Here is an 18,061-nt window from a genome sequence, read left to right as displayed (position 1 = left end):
CGAAACTTAACTGGAAGCCAGTGCAGAGTAGAACGAATGGGGGTGATGTGGGATGTTGTGGGAGCACCAGTTAAAAGTCTGGCAGCAGCGTTTTGTATGATCTGAAGTCTTTTTAGGGTTGACTTATTAAAACAAGTAAAAACAGAATTAAAATAGTCAATGAATGATGATATAAATGCGTATATGACCAGTTCCAGATCTGATTTTGATAATAGATTCCTCACTTTAGAGATTTTTCTCAGGTGGTAAAAACTGTTTTTGGTCAATATTGGTCAATATTGGTCATTATAGTGCAATATACCAGTAAACAAAATATTGGTTCCTTCAACTAACAGTGAAAACATTTCTGTGAAGACCTACCTGCACTTTTTAGTGAAAAAGCAGAAAAGGTTTTGGAAGGAAAAAAAAAAAAAAAAAAAAATCGATATTTAGCACGAGAATATGGATAAATGAAAATATTGCGATATATCGCCGTATCGAGATATCGTCACACTCCTAGTCATCAACATCCCCCGTCAGATTGGTTGTCATTATAACCTTTTCCTAAATGTCCTAAATCTAAGAAGTTAGATGTATACATAAGAAAATATCATCACATCAGAATATAAAATTACAAACTACCTTAAACGGTTTCTAAGAAAATCTGTCCCCTTTGAAGATGCCTCAAACAGAGTAAAGAAAACAGCACAAGGGCAATAACTCCGGAAAAAAATATCAGAATCAGAATCAAAATAAGTTTTATTGCCCTGGTTTGAGAACAGGTTCACAAACTAGGAATTTTTCTCGGTGCAAACGTGCGACATAGAACATAGAACACAGAGTTAAGATAAAAATAAGCTAAAAAAACTTTAAACTATGAGGCTACAGGGGCATGAATAAAAAATATTAAATAAATAAGATAAAATAAAAGTGACATGGTAAGTCAAAAACAATTTGACATTGAACAACAGCGGGATTGTATTTACAGATGTGTAGGAGTATAAAGTGATATTAAGTGATATAAAGTGATTAAGTGATAAGTGATGGCAGCGGGTCTAAGTGTGGACACACCACACGGTGCAAGTGCAGATTACATCCATGAGTCTGTGACTAAGCTACAGAGACTTGTTTTTTGTTCATGAGTCTGATGCAGAGAGTAAAAAACTGTTCAAGTGGCGGCAGGTATGGGTCTGGATAGACCGTAGCCTCCTGCCTGAGGGGAAAGGGGTGAATAGTCTATGACCGAGGTGAGAGTGGTCAGCTGTGATCCGACCCACACACCTCCGGGTCCTGGAGGTGAACAGGTCCTGGAGAGATGTGAGCTCACAGCCAATCACCCTCTCTGCAGCATGCACAATGCGCTGCAGTCGTTTCCTGTCCCGTTCTGTAGCGCCGGAGTACCACACGGTGATAGACGACATGAGGATGGACTCGATGATGGCCGTGTTCAACTGCACCAGCATCTTGGTCGGCACCTTAAGTTTCCTCAGCTGCCACAGGAAGAACATCCTCTGCTGGGCCTTCTTAATGAGGGAGCTGATGGTTGGCTCCCATTTGAGGTCCTGGGTGATGGTGGTGCCCAGGACCTCAAATGACGGAAGGAGTCAACGATGGAGATGGGGGTGGAAGAGTCTGTCAGGGCAAGGGGGGACGGTGGGGCTGTGTCTTTCCTGAAGTCCACGATCATCTCAACTGTTTTCTGGGCATTCAGCTCCAGGTTGTTGTGGCTGCACCAGGACGCCAGCCGGTCCACCTCTCTCCTGTAGGCGGACTCATCACCATCCGAGATGAGCCCGATGAGGGTGGTGTCATCCGCAAACTTGATCAGTTTTACGGACTGGTGACTGAAGGTGCAGCAGTTTGTGTACAGGGAGAAGAGCCAGGGGGAAGTACACAGCCCTGAGAAGTTCCAGTGTTTGTGGTCCGAGTGTCCGAGACGATCTTCTCCAGCCTCACGTGCTGTATCCGGTCCGTCAGGAAGTCAGTGATCCACCTGCAGAGAGAGTCGGGCACGTTGAGCTGGTGAAGCTTGTCTCGTAGCAGTCCAGGGAGGATGGTGTTGAAGGCAGAGCTGAAGTCCACAAACAGAATCCTGGCATAGGTTTCTGAGGAGTCCAGATGCTCCAGGATGAAGTGAAGGGCCAGGTTCACTGCGTCGTCCACAGACCTGTTGGCTCTGTAGGCGAACTGCAGCGGGTCCAGGAGGGGGGTGGTGATGTCCTTGGGGTGGGGCAGGACCAAGCGTTCAAAAGACTTCATGACCATAGATGTCAGCGCCACCGGCCTGTAGTCATTAAGTCCTGTGATCCGTGGTTTTTTGGTGACAGGAATGATGGTGGATGTTTTGAAGCAGGACGGCACGTGGCATGACTCCAGGGAGGTGTTGAAGATTTCTGTGAAGACGGGAGCCAGCTGATCCGCGCAGTGTCTCAGGGTGGAGGGGGAGACACCATCCAGCTCGGGGGCCTTCTGCAGTTTCAGTTTCAGGAACTGCCGGCGCACTTCCTCCTCTTGGATGGAGAGAGCAGGGGGGGAGGGAGGGTCTGTGGAGCCCTTTGATGAGGTCATTGATGGGGGGCAGAGGTGGCTGGGATCTCTGGAGTGTGAGGAGCTGATGGGCGCCCATGGCGGCAGTAGTGTGTATTCAGACCCTGGGCGAGGGACAGGTCGTTCAGAGCCCGGGAGCCTTGGGCTTATAGTTCGTGATGGCCTTAAGCCCCCTCCACACTACTCCCGGGTCGTTTGAGGAGAATTGCTGTTGAAGACGGGTGTGTACATCTTTGATGTGCTCACTACCGGTTTAGCGAGTTTCAGTCTTTGTCTGTATGAGGGGATAAAGTGGACCATCACGTGATCTGAAAGTCCGAGTGCAGCGCGGGGGAAAGCCCTGAACGCGTTGCTTATGGTGGTTTAACAGTGATCCAGCGTTTTTTCCTCTCTGGTTGGGCACTTAATAAACTGTCTGTACTTGGGTAATTCCTGACTGAGGTTCCCTTTTTTAAAGTCACCGAGCACAATGACGAGAGACTCTGGGAAAGTCCGCTCTAAGTTCAGAATCTGCTCTGCGAGTGTGCGCCGAGCGGCGTGCACTTCCGCCCCAGGCGGTAAATAGCATGCAACCAGGATGAATGAGGCTATCTCCCGCGATGAATAAAAAGGTTTACAGTTAATGAACAGAAATTCCAGAGCAGGAGAGCAATGTTGGGATATCACAGTCACATCAGAGCACCAGCTGTTGTTGATATAGAAACAGACTCCACCACCTTTTGCCTTGCCGGACATCCCCGGGTCCTGGGTCTGTCCCGGGTCTTCCCAGCTGGAAGCCCTCCAGTTGAACAGCGGCCTCCGGGACTTCTCATTTTCAAACTCCACCAAGGTATTGATACCCTGAAGCCACACACCAAATTTGGTTATCCTATCTTAAACGCTTTCTGAGAAAATCTGTCCCCTTTAACTCGGACGGACGGACGGTCAGATGGAGCTCAAACCTATCACAACAACTAAAAATCGTACACATAAACACACATTTGATATTAAGATGATTAATATAATAATTGCCGTAACACTCCTTCCACACTTTGTGGTGGGGGATAATTAAACCTTAATTGAGCCAACTATTGTTATACCACCTGTTTTATTGTGAAAAATTGCGTGTAAATGCGTGATACTGTCCCAAAAAAATGTCGAATGACTTTTTCGTTTGTGTCCTGTAGCTATTCCCATTTTAGGAGGTGAAGTCTGTGATATTGTATCACACCATGTGATATTTTGACAGAGTTGACATTTCTGTCTTTTTGCCAACTCGTTTATATCGTTGCAATTTCTGCTTGATTTAGTTTCTTCTTTAAAAAGAAACAATAATTTTCACACAAACAATATAAAACAGGACCATAATGTTTATATAGAAAGATATGTTTTAAAGTGTAAGTCCACCCCCAGGATTTCTCTGACCTGCCACTAGGGGGAAATTTAAAAAAAATGCCTTGATTATGGGCGTGGATCCTCGAGTAGTTAAGACACGCCCAGTCACCGCAGCCCCACCTCCACAGCGTTGCACAGTTCCACATGGAGCTGTCAATCAATGCTCACTGAGGGCTGGGAGGAGGATGAAAACTAGTCCCTCCTCCCATCTTTTATAGGAGGGGCAGGGCCAACAGTGACAGACAGTGATGTCACTAATCTAATCTCAGCCAATAGCCTGCGTTCAACCTATAGAGGGCAGTCACTCTGACATTTTACAACTAAAAACATTAAATTACTAAAATGTGAGGAGTGGGACTAGGATCAATAAACTACATTACTTCATACTTAATCATACATATATGTATTCAGCAGAAAGGTTTTATTTAGGGTGTAGTTACACTTTAAAGCTTATTTTGAGCTATTTTCCATGACTTTTTGTTAATGCAGAGAAAAATAAGTGCAAACAATAAGTCTTTCACATTTAAATAAATAGGCTATTAATGAAAAGTTGATACTTATTTATATTATCATTTATGGAATGAAACAATGCTTCAATATGAACAAAATCACCTGAATGTTCATTAATCATGTGATCAGGAGGAAGTGAGGTGAGCATTCCCACCTGAACCGTCGTCCTCCATGGCGAGTGGTCCGGCCATAGGCGTCTCTCCGTTCTTCAGACAGTTGTGGATGTAGGTGGCCTTCCAGCGGGCGTACTTCCTGTGTTGGATGTTCTAGAAGCGAAACCGACAGAGAGGGAAATACTATTATTTAACAGTTTGCAGAAATAGAAATGTTCCATTATCCATTCAGAGCACATTTTCATTTATTTATTATTTTTAGACTATTTTATGTGATATTTCATTGCAGTTTTTAATACTCCCTTGTACTGTCAATGCAACAGGCTGTTTGTGAATCACAAATAATTATTCCAGAAGCTCCTCCACAAACTTCTGACAACTTTAGGTTCACATATGGAGGACAACCTAAAGAAAAATGACAGGAAATCTGCATAGAGCCAAATCTGGTTCAGCTTCCCGACATTGTACAGCCCAATGACCCTGAGTAAATTGGTCAGCGTCTTCGGTCAATGATTACCGTCATCCAAGAATCTTCTGAACTCATCCTAAAGATATTTGCTTTTATCTAGTCAGTGAGCAATATTCTTTAATCTGTAAACTGCCGTTTACATCATTAGCTACGATGAAAATATTTGTCTGGAACGTCTGGAAAAGTACAGTATATGCAAGAATGCCTACTAAGAAAGAGTTAATTACTTAGTTTTACTAGATATCACTAGTTGAATCTGTAAAGGTGAGCTCACACTGAACGCAACTATTGTTGCTTAAAACGCCCGTGATGAAGTGCTTGAACATAGTCGCACTTTTTTCTCAATTCATCTCTTCATTTAAATTTAAATTTTCAACATATTGCCATGATTGCGGCACTGTACTCATACTACGCAGATGTAGTTTATAAAAATACATTTAATGTCCATCTAAATTCACTAAGGGCTCTATTCTCCCATGTGCGTAAGTTCAAAGCTGCACTCCCCTTGTACTTGAGTCAGTCGCTGCGCGCCTTCATCCCAGTTACGTACTCTGGTCATTCCCATTAAAATCTGTCTTTACGTGCATTCTCCCGTCTGCTTAAGTCATTTTCCTCTTACACACTTCTGAACTTGGAATAAGTGCAGCTGCCCGATTAAGTGAAACATATTGCAATATGCACTGCGCAATTAATTAAAACTCTGACAGACGCAGACTTCTGTCCACGTTGGTCACAGTGATTCAACTATTTTCATACGATGTCCAACGTAAAGTCACAATTTGATCCACTACAGAGTGAAACAAGCTGTCATATGCAGATGAGGATGGAACACAAACTGTTCCCACACATATTTTAATGAGGCTCAGCTCAGGTCACTTTAAACTATTTATATTTAAAACTGCATATTATGGAAGTTAATAATTCTGTTTCACTGTAAACATCCCTCTGTATTAAAGCAGGACGCTCTGTGGATGCGTTATATACTCATATCTCCATCATCTAACTCTGTCACGCTTTACAGTGATGATGATGATGATCAAGGAGAGAGATTTTAACTGTGACTCGGACAGAAGAATGCGACAATTCTCAGTCACACTGCAATAATCTGATCAATGATCTGATCAAATCAACCTGTTACATTGTTTATCAATTAAGGCGTTTCAAATTAAATGTGAACTTTATCATTTTCACGGATTTCAATGACATTTACCAGCATTGAGAAAACTCCATGTTCTAGACATTTCTAGACAGCCAGTCTATTTTATCTGACCATCATATTTGGAATGTTTTTTTGTTCAATTTACCTCAACTTATCAATTGAGACACTCAGTATTGAACCATCCGTAAAGAGGTTGGTCGGCGGTCTTTATGTTTTAAAGCCTCACTGATCACTGAGGTCACTAATCACCTTAGGCTCCTTTAGAACAGCTCTATTTACATACTCGTTTTTCTTTTCTTTTCCTCAACACAGTCAAGAAAAAGAAGAAGAAGGAAAAAAACAAAACAAAAACAAAAAAACAACTATAGATGAGTGTTATATAGCTACGTATATGTACAGTATATATGTGTGTAAAGTAGGGATGTAATGATTCACCCAACTCCCGATACGATTCAATTCACGATACAGGGTTCACGATACGATTTTCTCACGATTTATTTTACAAAATGGGACTGTAGACAAATGATGACTGAAAAATATTCCTTTATTTTTTTGGGGAAAAACTATACTATTTTACTTTTATTTTTCATTGTCAAAAGAATCCCTTGATAAACTATTCAAAACAATGCAATTTAACTAAAAATAAATCTTGAATGAAATAAATAAAGGAATAATACAAATGAAGAAGCCGATTAATTTAAATTCTGGTTCTATAGTAAACAATTCAAAACTACATAATAGTTGTTTTTCTTTTTAAAAGTGCAACTGAAAATGTATTTTGTGCCTTAACAATTAGACTTTTTTAAAAAAAACAAAAAAAAACAGTCATTTTACTGTATTTACGTCAGATATTTGTTTTGACCAGCAGAGGGCGCTGGTAACCCAGTGGTAGGTTGGCATGCAGATATTCCACCAGTGAAGAAGAGATGCTGAGCTAGCAGACAGAGCTAATAGAAAAACGTGATTTTTACAGCTATTCACGTAATATTACAGATATTCTTTCAGTGCTAAAGGGGTAAAGAATCATTTATGAGCATGTTTAACAGTAAATGGCGGCCAGAAAGAAAGTAGTAGCAGATTCCGCCCGCCACGTCCGCTTCTGGAAGGATTAATATATAGCGCCCTCTGCTGTTTAAAAAAAGTACTGCGATTCAATTTTCAGAGCATCGATGTGAACCGTGGTACCTTTGAATCGATTTTTAACTGCCTTACGATTAATCGTTACATCTCTAGTGTAAAGCTATGCTTATGTATGTGTATTGCCGTGTATTTTTGTCTGCTGTATTTGGTTGTATGATGTATGTGGATCTCCAACCCTTCATCAGACATGACTGATGAAGGGCGGTCAGCCCGAAACGTCACGGTTTTGTGGTGTAAATTAAAACTGAAATTGGGAGCTAAACATGCAGTTGTGCGGACCTTTTTTCTTCGCAATAATAATTCTTGTACCTACTTTTCACTTTGGCGATACTCCTGACTAATGCAAGAATCCCATTTCCACCTCAGCGTTCTACGGATCAATAAAAGGCCAATAAAAGTGTGGATGTAATAGATCCCTTCTCAATAATGTCAAAAAGCTGCAGTCAATCATATAAATTACATGTAGGTGATGATTATTCTGACTTCGCACCATAACAGAGAGCAGGTCTTCATCATCACCTTCCTCACAGTCGGAGACAAGCAGCAGGACAAGGGAAACAGGATTCACGCTTCCTGCTCAAAGACACCTGAGTGATTTTGGGCAAACGTAGACATGGGATCCAATCCCTCACATGGACCTGGACCTCACTGCACAGAATGGCCTGATTGCTCAAATCATTCAGCTCAGGTGGGAAGCTGCTGAAAAAGCCTTTTTACAGACTGAAACTCAATCAGTGCAGCCTGGGCCGAGCAGCGGGCACTCAGTGGGCTCATTGTCTGAACTCCTCACAGTGACCAGCACTGCTCCAGACGCTGATGGGGGTTTGATGGCTTTGGGCGACGTAACACAAAGCTGCTGCTGCTGTGGGTGGAGGATGTCAGTGCACACACCAGGATCTCAGTATTCAATCAATCCATCCGTCAATCGAACAACTTTTCATCCAAGTGAAAAGTGGGATCCTCCATTGTTTTACATCCTTTTTATATCTCAAAAAATCTTTGAGATATAAGTAGATCTATGCCTAACAAAACACATTATTATCGCACCATATTCATTTTATTAACTTTTAAAAATGAGACTATTTTACAGTTCTAGAGCCTGTGTTCCTCCATCTTGAAATCACATGATTGATGATGTCACACGGCCCCACTGCCTGTAAACATCCAATTGTTTACTATTGGAGTGAAGCATTCAGCCTGATTTATAGATCATTTAGAAGCTTTTCAGATAATTTAGTAGCTTTTCGGTCAAAACGTTAATTTGTGCTGCTAAATAATCAGGAAAAGTTAAAGATGTCAATGTAAACCTCTGTTTACCGAAAGAAGATAAAGACAGTTGTAATCCGCAAAAAAAATCTGTAACCGCAGGGGGTGACAGTTCCAACTCTGCGGTTTTATAGTAAACAATGAAGCAGAGAAGAAGAGCTCTCCTACAGGACCTTCACACTGACACGCTCTGTTGGCTGAAGTTAGCGAGTAAACCACGAATTGTTGAAGCCACACAAACCCCGAGGATAGAAGTCCTTCTGGGTGAGAGTCCTTCATTTACTTGCTAACTTGCGGACAGCTTAAGGCAGAGTAATTACTGTACTAAATGTGAAAAACTTTGTTAATTGAGTGCCAAAAATGTGTAATAAAAAGAGTTTTGAAGAAAAAAAAAACATATATATAAATAATATCGTGTATGCTGTATTTGCATTTTTTTGACACTTTGTTGACGCCTTACCTCCTCCGACAGCTCTCCAAACACTGACAGGACGTCCAGCAGTAAACTGGCTGTGTAGAAGGACTTGATCATGTTCCTGTGGAGGTAAAAAGAGGGGGAGATTGTTTAAAGGGAGTCATGCAGGACAACAGAAACCATGACATTGGATTCTCAGCGCCGTTTAAATCCATTACAGAAGGAGACGTCAACCACCGAGCCGCGAGGAAATTATAAATGTTTCATGTATTTCTGGCTATTTTATTTTGAAAAACCCAAACCAGTAATTCCCAACCTTTTTTTTTTTTTTGGAGCCATAAATACATATCACACCACAGTATAGATCCATTTGCACAAAATGTACAACTCTCATGGGGTTCTCTGGTTTTTGATAGGTATTACAATATGGCAAAGATATTTACTAATTACAACCTTTTCTGTTTCCATTTAATTGCATATAAAGGTTTCTCTTATTTTCTAGATATTTCTTGCATGTTTAGGTAAATATCAAATGATAATATAGATAAAGTAGGGCTGGGCAATATATATCAGGATTTTTCTCATACATGACATAGAATTAGACAATTTTGCCTAAATTAAATAGATTTATTTTGCACTAAAATACAATTTTTAACACAGAACTCACTCACATGTGCTGTCCCCTAGATCAGGGGTTCTCAACCATGGGCTCAGGACCCCATTTGGGGTCGCAAGACACTGGGACGAGGTTGAAAGATGCCTTTAAGAAACGATTAATATTTTTGAACAATTTGAGCTCATTTTTTATTCTTTTTACCCTTTTTTCTGCAGCTACACCAAACGTGCCATATTTTAACCTATTTTCATGACTTTTTCCCTTTTTCGTTTTAATGCATTGTTGCTCCATTACTCCGATTTCTGCCACTTCTCCATAAAATGTCTTTTCTGCACATTTCTTCCACTTTCAAGACATTTTCAGCACTCATAAACCCTTTCCACCACTTTTCCACCTAATGTTGCATATGTTGACCCATTATTCTAATTTTGAACCTCTTTTCACCATATTTCAAGCTTATTTTTGCCAATTTAACCACATTCACTATTTCTCATGCCCATTATTTAACAGCTTACACTAAAAATCTCATTTCACCATCTTTTCCACCATTGTTGGTCACTTTATACCCATTTTAATTCTGATTAAAACAATGATTTACATATTTAAGAGGACTATATACTATGGTGCAAATAATAATAAACTCCCTGGATAACAGTGGATATTATTTGGATAAATAAATAAATATGGTTTCGGAAAAAATCTATCAGATTTTGAAGTAAAGTTGTAGATTGACATTAGTGCGGGTTTACCTATACAGTGCTATGGTTTCCTCTATAATTTCATACACACACACTGTACATATAGTGTTAAGGAATATGAATGGCCTGCTTGTTGTGAGCCATATGTTGGAGGAAGTTTTTTTTTTTTTTTCCAATAAACGTTTCCCCTCAAAGCCTTGAAATGTGAGCCCTGTCCAAGTATTGCTACGTCTGTACATTAATGGCCATATGTTTATTTGTGGGACCATGTCTGGGTTTTATTTGTATGTACGTGTATGACTGAAGTGACAGAACGCCTGGCTCGTGTTCCCAGGAGCCCACAGCACCTCTGGATGTTTGCGTTTCCCCTCCAGGGGAACCGAAAAACACCAGAGGGCTTTTGAGCAACATTCACCCCACAACGCGCTGCAGAAAACAGAAAACATGTCGCCTGCATCCATTCATCCAGCTCGACGCGTCCGTACGCACTGACAGCAGGGGAAACGGCCTTCCTGCTGCAAGGGCCACTTTATCTCCACAACAAAAAAGGTTAACGTGACATCTACAAAGTTTATCCAAAGGAGACTCGGTCGTGACTCGCACAGTGGAAATAGTTTTAAAAAAACAGACTCTCGCAATTAATCATGTTTTTTTAGGGGATGAATAGTAACTTTGTTGACTTGCTTGTTCCATATGAGACATAGGGGACGAGAACAACATGTCCAGAGAATGAATGGAAGTTCATGTGGTTCATATCAGTGACGGAAAGAACTTTCTTTTGTGAATATTATTACGTATTAATACGTTTAGGGTTGTCCCACAGATTTTTAGGTTTTGAATATCTGCTGATCATACATAAATTACGTAAAATAAAGTAACTATAAGATATCTAAAGCTTAAAGCTAATATAACAGTTAAAACCTGACTATTTTGTTCCATCTATGGTTGTGCATTGTCATGAATCTGACCACACAATACACGATTTGCATGTCACGTTACAATAAATCACAATACTCGACAATCTATATCAATAATTACAAATGTCACCTTTACAAGTACAAAATGGTATGAAATACTATTTTTTTCCTAAACTTGTGAGAACAAGTAAATGGGAATTAACTGTAATTCAAGTGTGTTATGTTTATCAAACTGTCAAACTACATTTTCCAAAAAAGTAAAATTTTTGATTCTACAACAAATTATGATTCAATACATACATCTATAAAAGTGTCCAGTATGTTTTATGAAAGTAAAGTGGAGTCAACTTCCAGCTAATATGCATTGAGGAGTGAGGTAATTTAACAAGGTCTGATGGTGCGTTCACTGACACCAAAATGTTTTTGCAAAAAGAAGAAAAAATAAATAAATTTGGATTGATGCAACAAGCTGATCTGATATAAGTCGCACCGGTATATAGGTTGCTTTGTAAATAACAAAGGTTACGTTCAGATTGAAGAAAAATGGGGCGCAAATCCATTTTTTAAATTTTTCCATTTTTGATTTTTTTGCTCAAATGCGACCTGTTTCCAATCTGTTAAAAACAGTTGGAATTAATGCAGTGGTTCTCAAACATTTTGGAGTATTTTTCACTTTGAATGAAAGTGATTTTTCAAGCTCCACTCCACACCCATTGCCCCCCAAATAATCCTAATAAATAACTAATAATAATTAAATGTACTGAACTAACAGGGAACAATTAACATCATATTTCATTCATAATTCTAGCAAGTTCTTTTTCAAGACAACTTATTTTCAGGAAATTTACTTTGATCTCCTGACAAGTTACGACTGTCAACTGCCAGTCTTCTTCAAAGGCGTTTTCTGATCTCTTTGATGTTTCCTTGACTTCCGTGTAATAATTGCAGCAAGTTCTTTTTGTCTTTTTTTCACTCATTTTCTGTGTTTTTGTTTGTTAATGGAGTCATTTGATGTCTTTTTCTGTCATTTTGTGTTTATAGTGTCATTCGTGTTGTCCTTTTCTGTATTTTGTTTCACATTTTGTTTTTGTAATACTTTTGTGTCCTTTATGTTTCTGACATTTTGTATGTTCTTAGTGTCATTTTTTTCCCATTTTTTCTCATTTTGTTTGTTTTTCAATCATTTTGTGGAATGTTTCGTTCATTTTCTGTAGTTTTTTTTTTCTTGGCCTTTTCTGAATTTTCACAAATTTTCTGTGTTTTCATTGTCATTTTATGCACATTTGTTTTTTATGTAGGTAATTGGTTTAATTAGGTTTAATTTTCGATTCATTATGAAATATGATGCTGTTACTTGTTCCCTGTAAGAACTGCAGAGAAATCTTTTAATGCATCTTTTGAGTTTCGTGGTGAATTAATCACCACAGGCTTTCTCCTACTCACAATAGACACGTCTGACCCAGAAACGTGGATTTAGGGAGCATTGTTTACTGGTTTTTACAAACCCCAGCCCTTCCTCCTCCTGCAGGTTCCTTCGTGCACTTCTCTCCAAAGGTTAAAAAGCTGTTTTCCTTTCTCCAACATGCTGGCCTTACTGAGCATTAAACCACACCCGAGTCCATTAAAACACTCTAATCTTTCTTTTTTTTATTATTAAAAAAACATGTTTTTACACTAAGTGGGGTCCAAAGAGTGAGGGGGCTTTCTGAGGTTGTAGATGGAGCTAAACCTTCCATTCTCAGGAAGAAATCCCTTTCAATCGGCCTGTACTTTCACAGACTGCAGGGCAGGTCATCGAAGGAAAACGTTTTAATTTAGATTTTGATTTGACCCGGGGGATTTTACGAGGACATTTTGGTCCTCAAATGAAGTGGGAAAGTCTTGGTCTTTGGGATGAAGCGGATTTTAAGTGAATAAAAAGCAAAGTAGAGATTAATCACATATACGATTACTGTTGATGCTTTACTGGAGCTCAGATCCACTTCATTAATAAAACTGTAAACAAGACAAGACACGACAAGACAAAAAGATACGACGGTAAGATACGACGGTAAGAAACGACGGTAAGATACGACGGTAAGATACGACGGTAAGATACGACGGTAAGATACGACGGTAAGATACGACGATAAGATACGACGATAAGATACGACGATAAGATACGACGGTAAGATACGACGGTAAAATACGACGGTAAAATACGACGGTAAGATACGACGGTAAGATACGACGGTAAGATACGACGGTAAGATACGACGGTAAGATACGACTGTACGATACGACTGTACGATACGACTGTACGATACGACTGTACGATACGACGGTAAGATGCCACGGTAAGATGCCACGGTAAGATGCCACGGTAAGATGCCACGGTAAGATGCAACGGTAAGATGCAATGGTAAGATACAATGATAAAATATAACGGTAAGGTACAACTTTGAGATACGACAATAAGATGCAACAATAAGATACAACGGTAAGATATGAAGATACAATACGACAATATAATGATAAGATACGACAATAAGATACGCTGGTAAGATACAACAATAAGATGCGACGGTAAGACGCGATGATAAGATGCGATGGTAAGATACGATAAGATACAAAGATACGATACAATACAACAATAAGATACAACATAAGATACAAAGATACAATACGACATGATACAATGATACAATATGACGGTAAGATACGATAAAATACGACTTGAAATACAACGATAAAATATGACAATGCAATACTTCGGTACGGTACGATACGATAAGAAACGACAATATGATACAATACGATAACAAAAGATACAATGCTATGCCATAAGATAAGATAAGACGATATGATACGAAGCAAGGTACGAGAATATGCTACAATGATACGATGCAATAGTAAGCTCTGATAAGACACGATACGATAAGATACGACATATGATACAACGTTACAATATAACGGTAAGATACGATACGATGTGATGCAACATAAGACACAACGATAAGATACGTCAGTACAATATGATACAATAAAAAGCGGCAATGGGATACGATAAGATATGATGCTGTGCAATTCGATAAGATACAATAAGACACGATAAGACAGTTTCTCTGGTGATTTCTACCATAAATAAACTCCTTTATAACAGTTTTTGCTCTGGAAACATTTATCAAGACTTTAAAATAGATAAAGTGTAGTTTCTATTAAAGATTCAACACTTGAACCTCCTGCTGCTTTGTGTAACAGAGGAATTTCTCACTTGTGGAAGCGTCCTCCTCTGTCCTCGTTGTCGGCGTAGAGGAACATCTTTAGGGCGTAGTTTTCAATGTGGGCGTTTCCCACAACCTCCTGAGTGATGGACTCGTTGTCGGCCAGATCCTTCTTCATCTGGGAAACAACCAAGACAAATTGTGAGTTAAAACTTTATTCAATTTCAATTATCAATTTGTCCTTAGGTGCCATTTCAAGTGCATGAAAGTAATTTATGCTGCTTTGGTAATTTATTAGTACACATTAGACTACAAGACTAACACGTGTAATATTTAAGTTTAACAGTGTTTCTTTGTTCATTCTTTTTTGCATTGTTTGCAGTGTTTTTTTTTTTCCAATTTATTGATCTATTAATCTATCCATTGTCAGTGTTTTGGGGGTCATTTATGTATATTTTAGGTGTCTTTTTGTGTATATATTTCAAAATACTTAGAATAAGGATCAATCTGAAATTTCATACAGGAAAGAACAAAGAGTTCGTGTATTTTTGTGTTGTTTCTTTATATTTTTGGTGCCGTTTCATGCATTTTTGCAGCACATTATTCAGTGATTTAGAATAGGGACCAACAGAATTAAAAGTTTGTGTTTTTGTGAGCCATTATCTGTTTTTGTTGCTTATTTTGTTGTTTTATGTATTCTATACAGTATTCGCCCCTTAGGGTGTATTTTTGTGTAATTTTCCTGTCATTTTGTGTTTCTAGTGTCATTTGTGTTGCGCTTTTTTATATTTTGTGCCTCATTTTGTGTATGTTTCTGCCATTTTGTGTGTTTTTGTGTCCTTGTTGTTGCCACTGTTTTGTATTTTATTCTCATTTTGTTTATTTTTCCAATCCTTTTGTGTATATTTTTCAAATCATTTAGAACAATGATCAATCTGAGCATTAATACAGGAAAAGAACAAGGAGTTTGTGTATTTTATTGGAGACATTTTCTGTTTTTGGAGTAATTTATGTGTACTTTTGAGTCATTTTATGTAGTTGTTTAAAATAGTGACCAACAAAACAAAGAGGTTGTTTTTCTGAGCCCTTTTCTGTTTTTTTTTAACTCATTTTGTGTGTTTTTATTGTCATTTTTTGTTTGTTTATGGAGTCATTTTGTGTATTTTTCAGCCATTTTGTGAGTTTTTAGTGTCATTTTTATTGCTCTTTTTCTGTTTTAATCTAACTAACTAGAATAATGGGATTAGAGAACTCAAAATTTTTGTTTTTTAGGCTGAAAACTTTCCTCTAATGCTCGACTTAGAAGCTAAACTTAGAAATAAAGGGCGCCACCTAGTGAAACGTTTGCTCCATGCCTCTCTAGAGTCTCCACTTTTACAGTAAATAAATCCCTGTTTGTTACAGAAACCAGCATAATGGATTCAGGTTTCCTGTAAAAGCAGGAAAACAAGCTGTGCAGTTCCTTTCCTTCAGGCAAGCAGACCCTGACCAGCCTGAAAGAACACACTGTTCACCTGTGGATCAGCCCGCGTGTGTGCGTGCGCGTGCGTGTGTGTGTGCGCGCGTGCGTGCATTACACACACCCTGAGGTAAGGAAAAACCAATAAAGTGAAAAACCACTTATCCTGCTGCTCTCCTTCCAACCAAATGTTTAAGTGAATTAAAGGAGTTTTGTGAATTTCTGGACAATCAATCTAATTTCTACCTGATATGTATATGAATGTCGATGAGGTCATTGCAGAGAGAAGTGAGCTCATCTATATTATAATATAGAAAATGTGAACGTTCCGCTTCAGTAAGAAGTCCATTACTGTGTGAGTCCAGTTTTCCAAATGATCTAATATACATATATTTACTGAAATATATGGACTTACGTATACAGTCGAGCTCAAAATTAATCATGTTAACTGAGTCCAATGTTTTTTATTTAATATTATATTGAACAGGCTTTTTATTTATGATTCTTCTACGTGTTCACAAGCTTCCTGCACGTCTCCTGTAGGACGTTGGTGTTTCTTATCACACCACATTGTGTTTAATCAAAAGCTGTAATTATTATTGAAGGGATCTTCCTCTGTTTTTACAAATGTGGCCCAAAACTAGGGCTGCAACTAACGACTATTTTAAAAGTCGACTAGTCATCGATTATTAAAACGATTAATCGACTAATCAGATGACAAATCGCACAATTATTTGCTCTATGTTGCTACAATCTTTAAAATTTGGCTTTGTTCAAATTACGACAAATAAAAACAACAAATAAATAAATATAAAAATTCCCAATTTAAAGTGTAAACAGGTTCCTTGCAAACATAAATTTAACTGAATACATCATCACTAGAATGTGATTCATTAATAGCATTTACACATTAAAGAAAAGCTACAATATCTGCTGGGCTGATATTTTATGAAACATGTTTGTGCATACAGGTCACTCCATTAGTGTTATTGTATGTCATTTATTTATTTCCTCATTTATAATGAAATTATTTTCTAAATAAAAATAAGGCACATGAAAAGGTAATAGTGTTTTTACTGTTTAATATAAACTACTGCTGCTGAATCTAGTTTATTTTATATCTGATAATGAGTTACATAAATATCTCTGATTTAATATAATCAAACCAGATCAATTGATGATTTAATCATTAATATATTGAGAAAATTACTAATGGGATATTCTGGTGTAATAATCACAATATTTACATTACTGTCTAATGGGACCAGTTTTGTTTGTGAAAACGTGAAATATAATGAAAAATATTGTGTTTCACAAGTTGGGACAGATGAATAGTGACAATAGTTTTATGCCAAAATTTATTTCACATGACATGTGACATGTTAGCATTTATCTTTCCATAAAAGTGTTAAATCTGACCATTAATAAATCTGTGGCCCTTTGTGGTTTAATGACCATAAGACGTGGACTTTTTACTGGTCTCTTCCTCTCATGAAGTGGTTAGTATCCTGATACATAGGTCACGATACGATACGATATTTCCCAATATTAAAGTATAAGGCGTTTATATAATTTTTTTTATATATATATGACTTAAGAAACAACTAATCTGTAATTGTGTACACCTTTATGAGAACATTGTGGATGAAATATATTTTATTGGCATATTTTACACTCAAAACATTGGCTTTAACATGCCATGTGCCAACAACTTAAAATAAATAAATAACACACAATCTGCCTGTGGCTTTTGAATACAACTTTGACTTTAGTGCAACATGACTTTAGTGCAACTTAACTGAGGTATATGTCTATAACAACAAATAAATGCAAAAATTAGTACTTTCTTTTTAGATTTTATTGAAAAAACACAAGCTGGTCAACATGCCCAGGTTTCAGCACTTCTTTGTGCAGTTACAATGTCTCCTGTAGTGGAAGATTTTCCTGGTTGAATAAAGGTTAAAAAAAATGTATATACAGTATATATATATATATATTTTTTTTTTTATTTATTATTAATTTTGTTTTTTTTTTAAATAAAATAAATCAATTTGGATGCATCGATCTGCGCACCGCAAAATTGCGATATATTGCCAAATCGATTTTTTCCAACACCACTACCGGTTTAGAATTAGCTCTCAGCCCAGTCTTATGTGTCGGCGGATTAGCTTAGCTTAGTTAGCTTTAGTTCTCTTT

The 18,061-nt window shown here is 38.1% G+C and overlaps 1 protein-coding gene across 3 annotated transcripts in view; it reads right to left on the bottom strand.

The window, feature by feature from the left end:
* vta1 (vesicle (multivesicular body) trafficking 1) overlaps positions 1–18,061 on the bottom strand; it is a 54,769-nt gene that overhangs the window by 25,494 nt on the left and 11,214 nt on the right. For all 3 annotated transcript variants that reach the window (XM_028440477.1, XM_028440478.1, XM_028440479.1), the window contains 3 exons: positions 14,457–14,584; positions 9,018–9,093; positions 4,565–4,676 (listed from right to left, as the gene is read on the bottom strand). In XM_028440477.1, coding sequence (XP_028296278.1) covers positions 4,565–4,676; positions 9,018–9,093; positions 14,457–14,584 — 316 coding nt within the window. The remainder of the gene's footprint in view (positions 1–4,564; positions 4,677–9,017; positions 9,094–14,456; positions 14,585–18,061) is intronic.

This window comes from Gouania willdenowi, assembly GCF_900634775.1.
Source record: "Gouania willdenowi chromosome 24 unlocalized genomic scaffold, fGouWil2.1 scaffold_320_arrow_ctg1, whole genome shotgun sequence".
NCBI classification, from domain to species: Eukaryota; Metazoa; Chordata; class Actinopteri; order Blenniiformes; family Gobiesocidae; genus Gouania; species Gouania willdenowi.
Note: the sequence above shows the minus strand (reverse complement) of the source record. Positions and strands in the feature narration are given on the sequence as shown.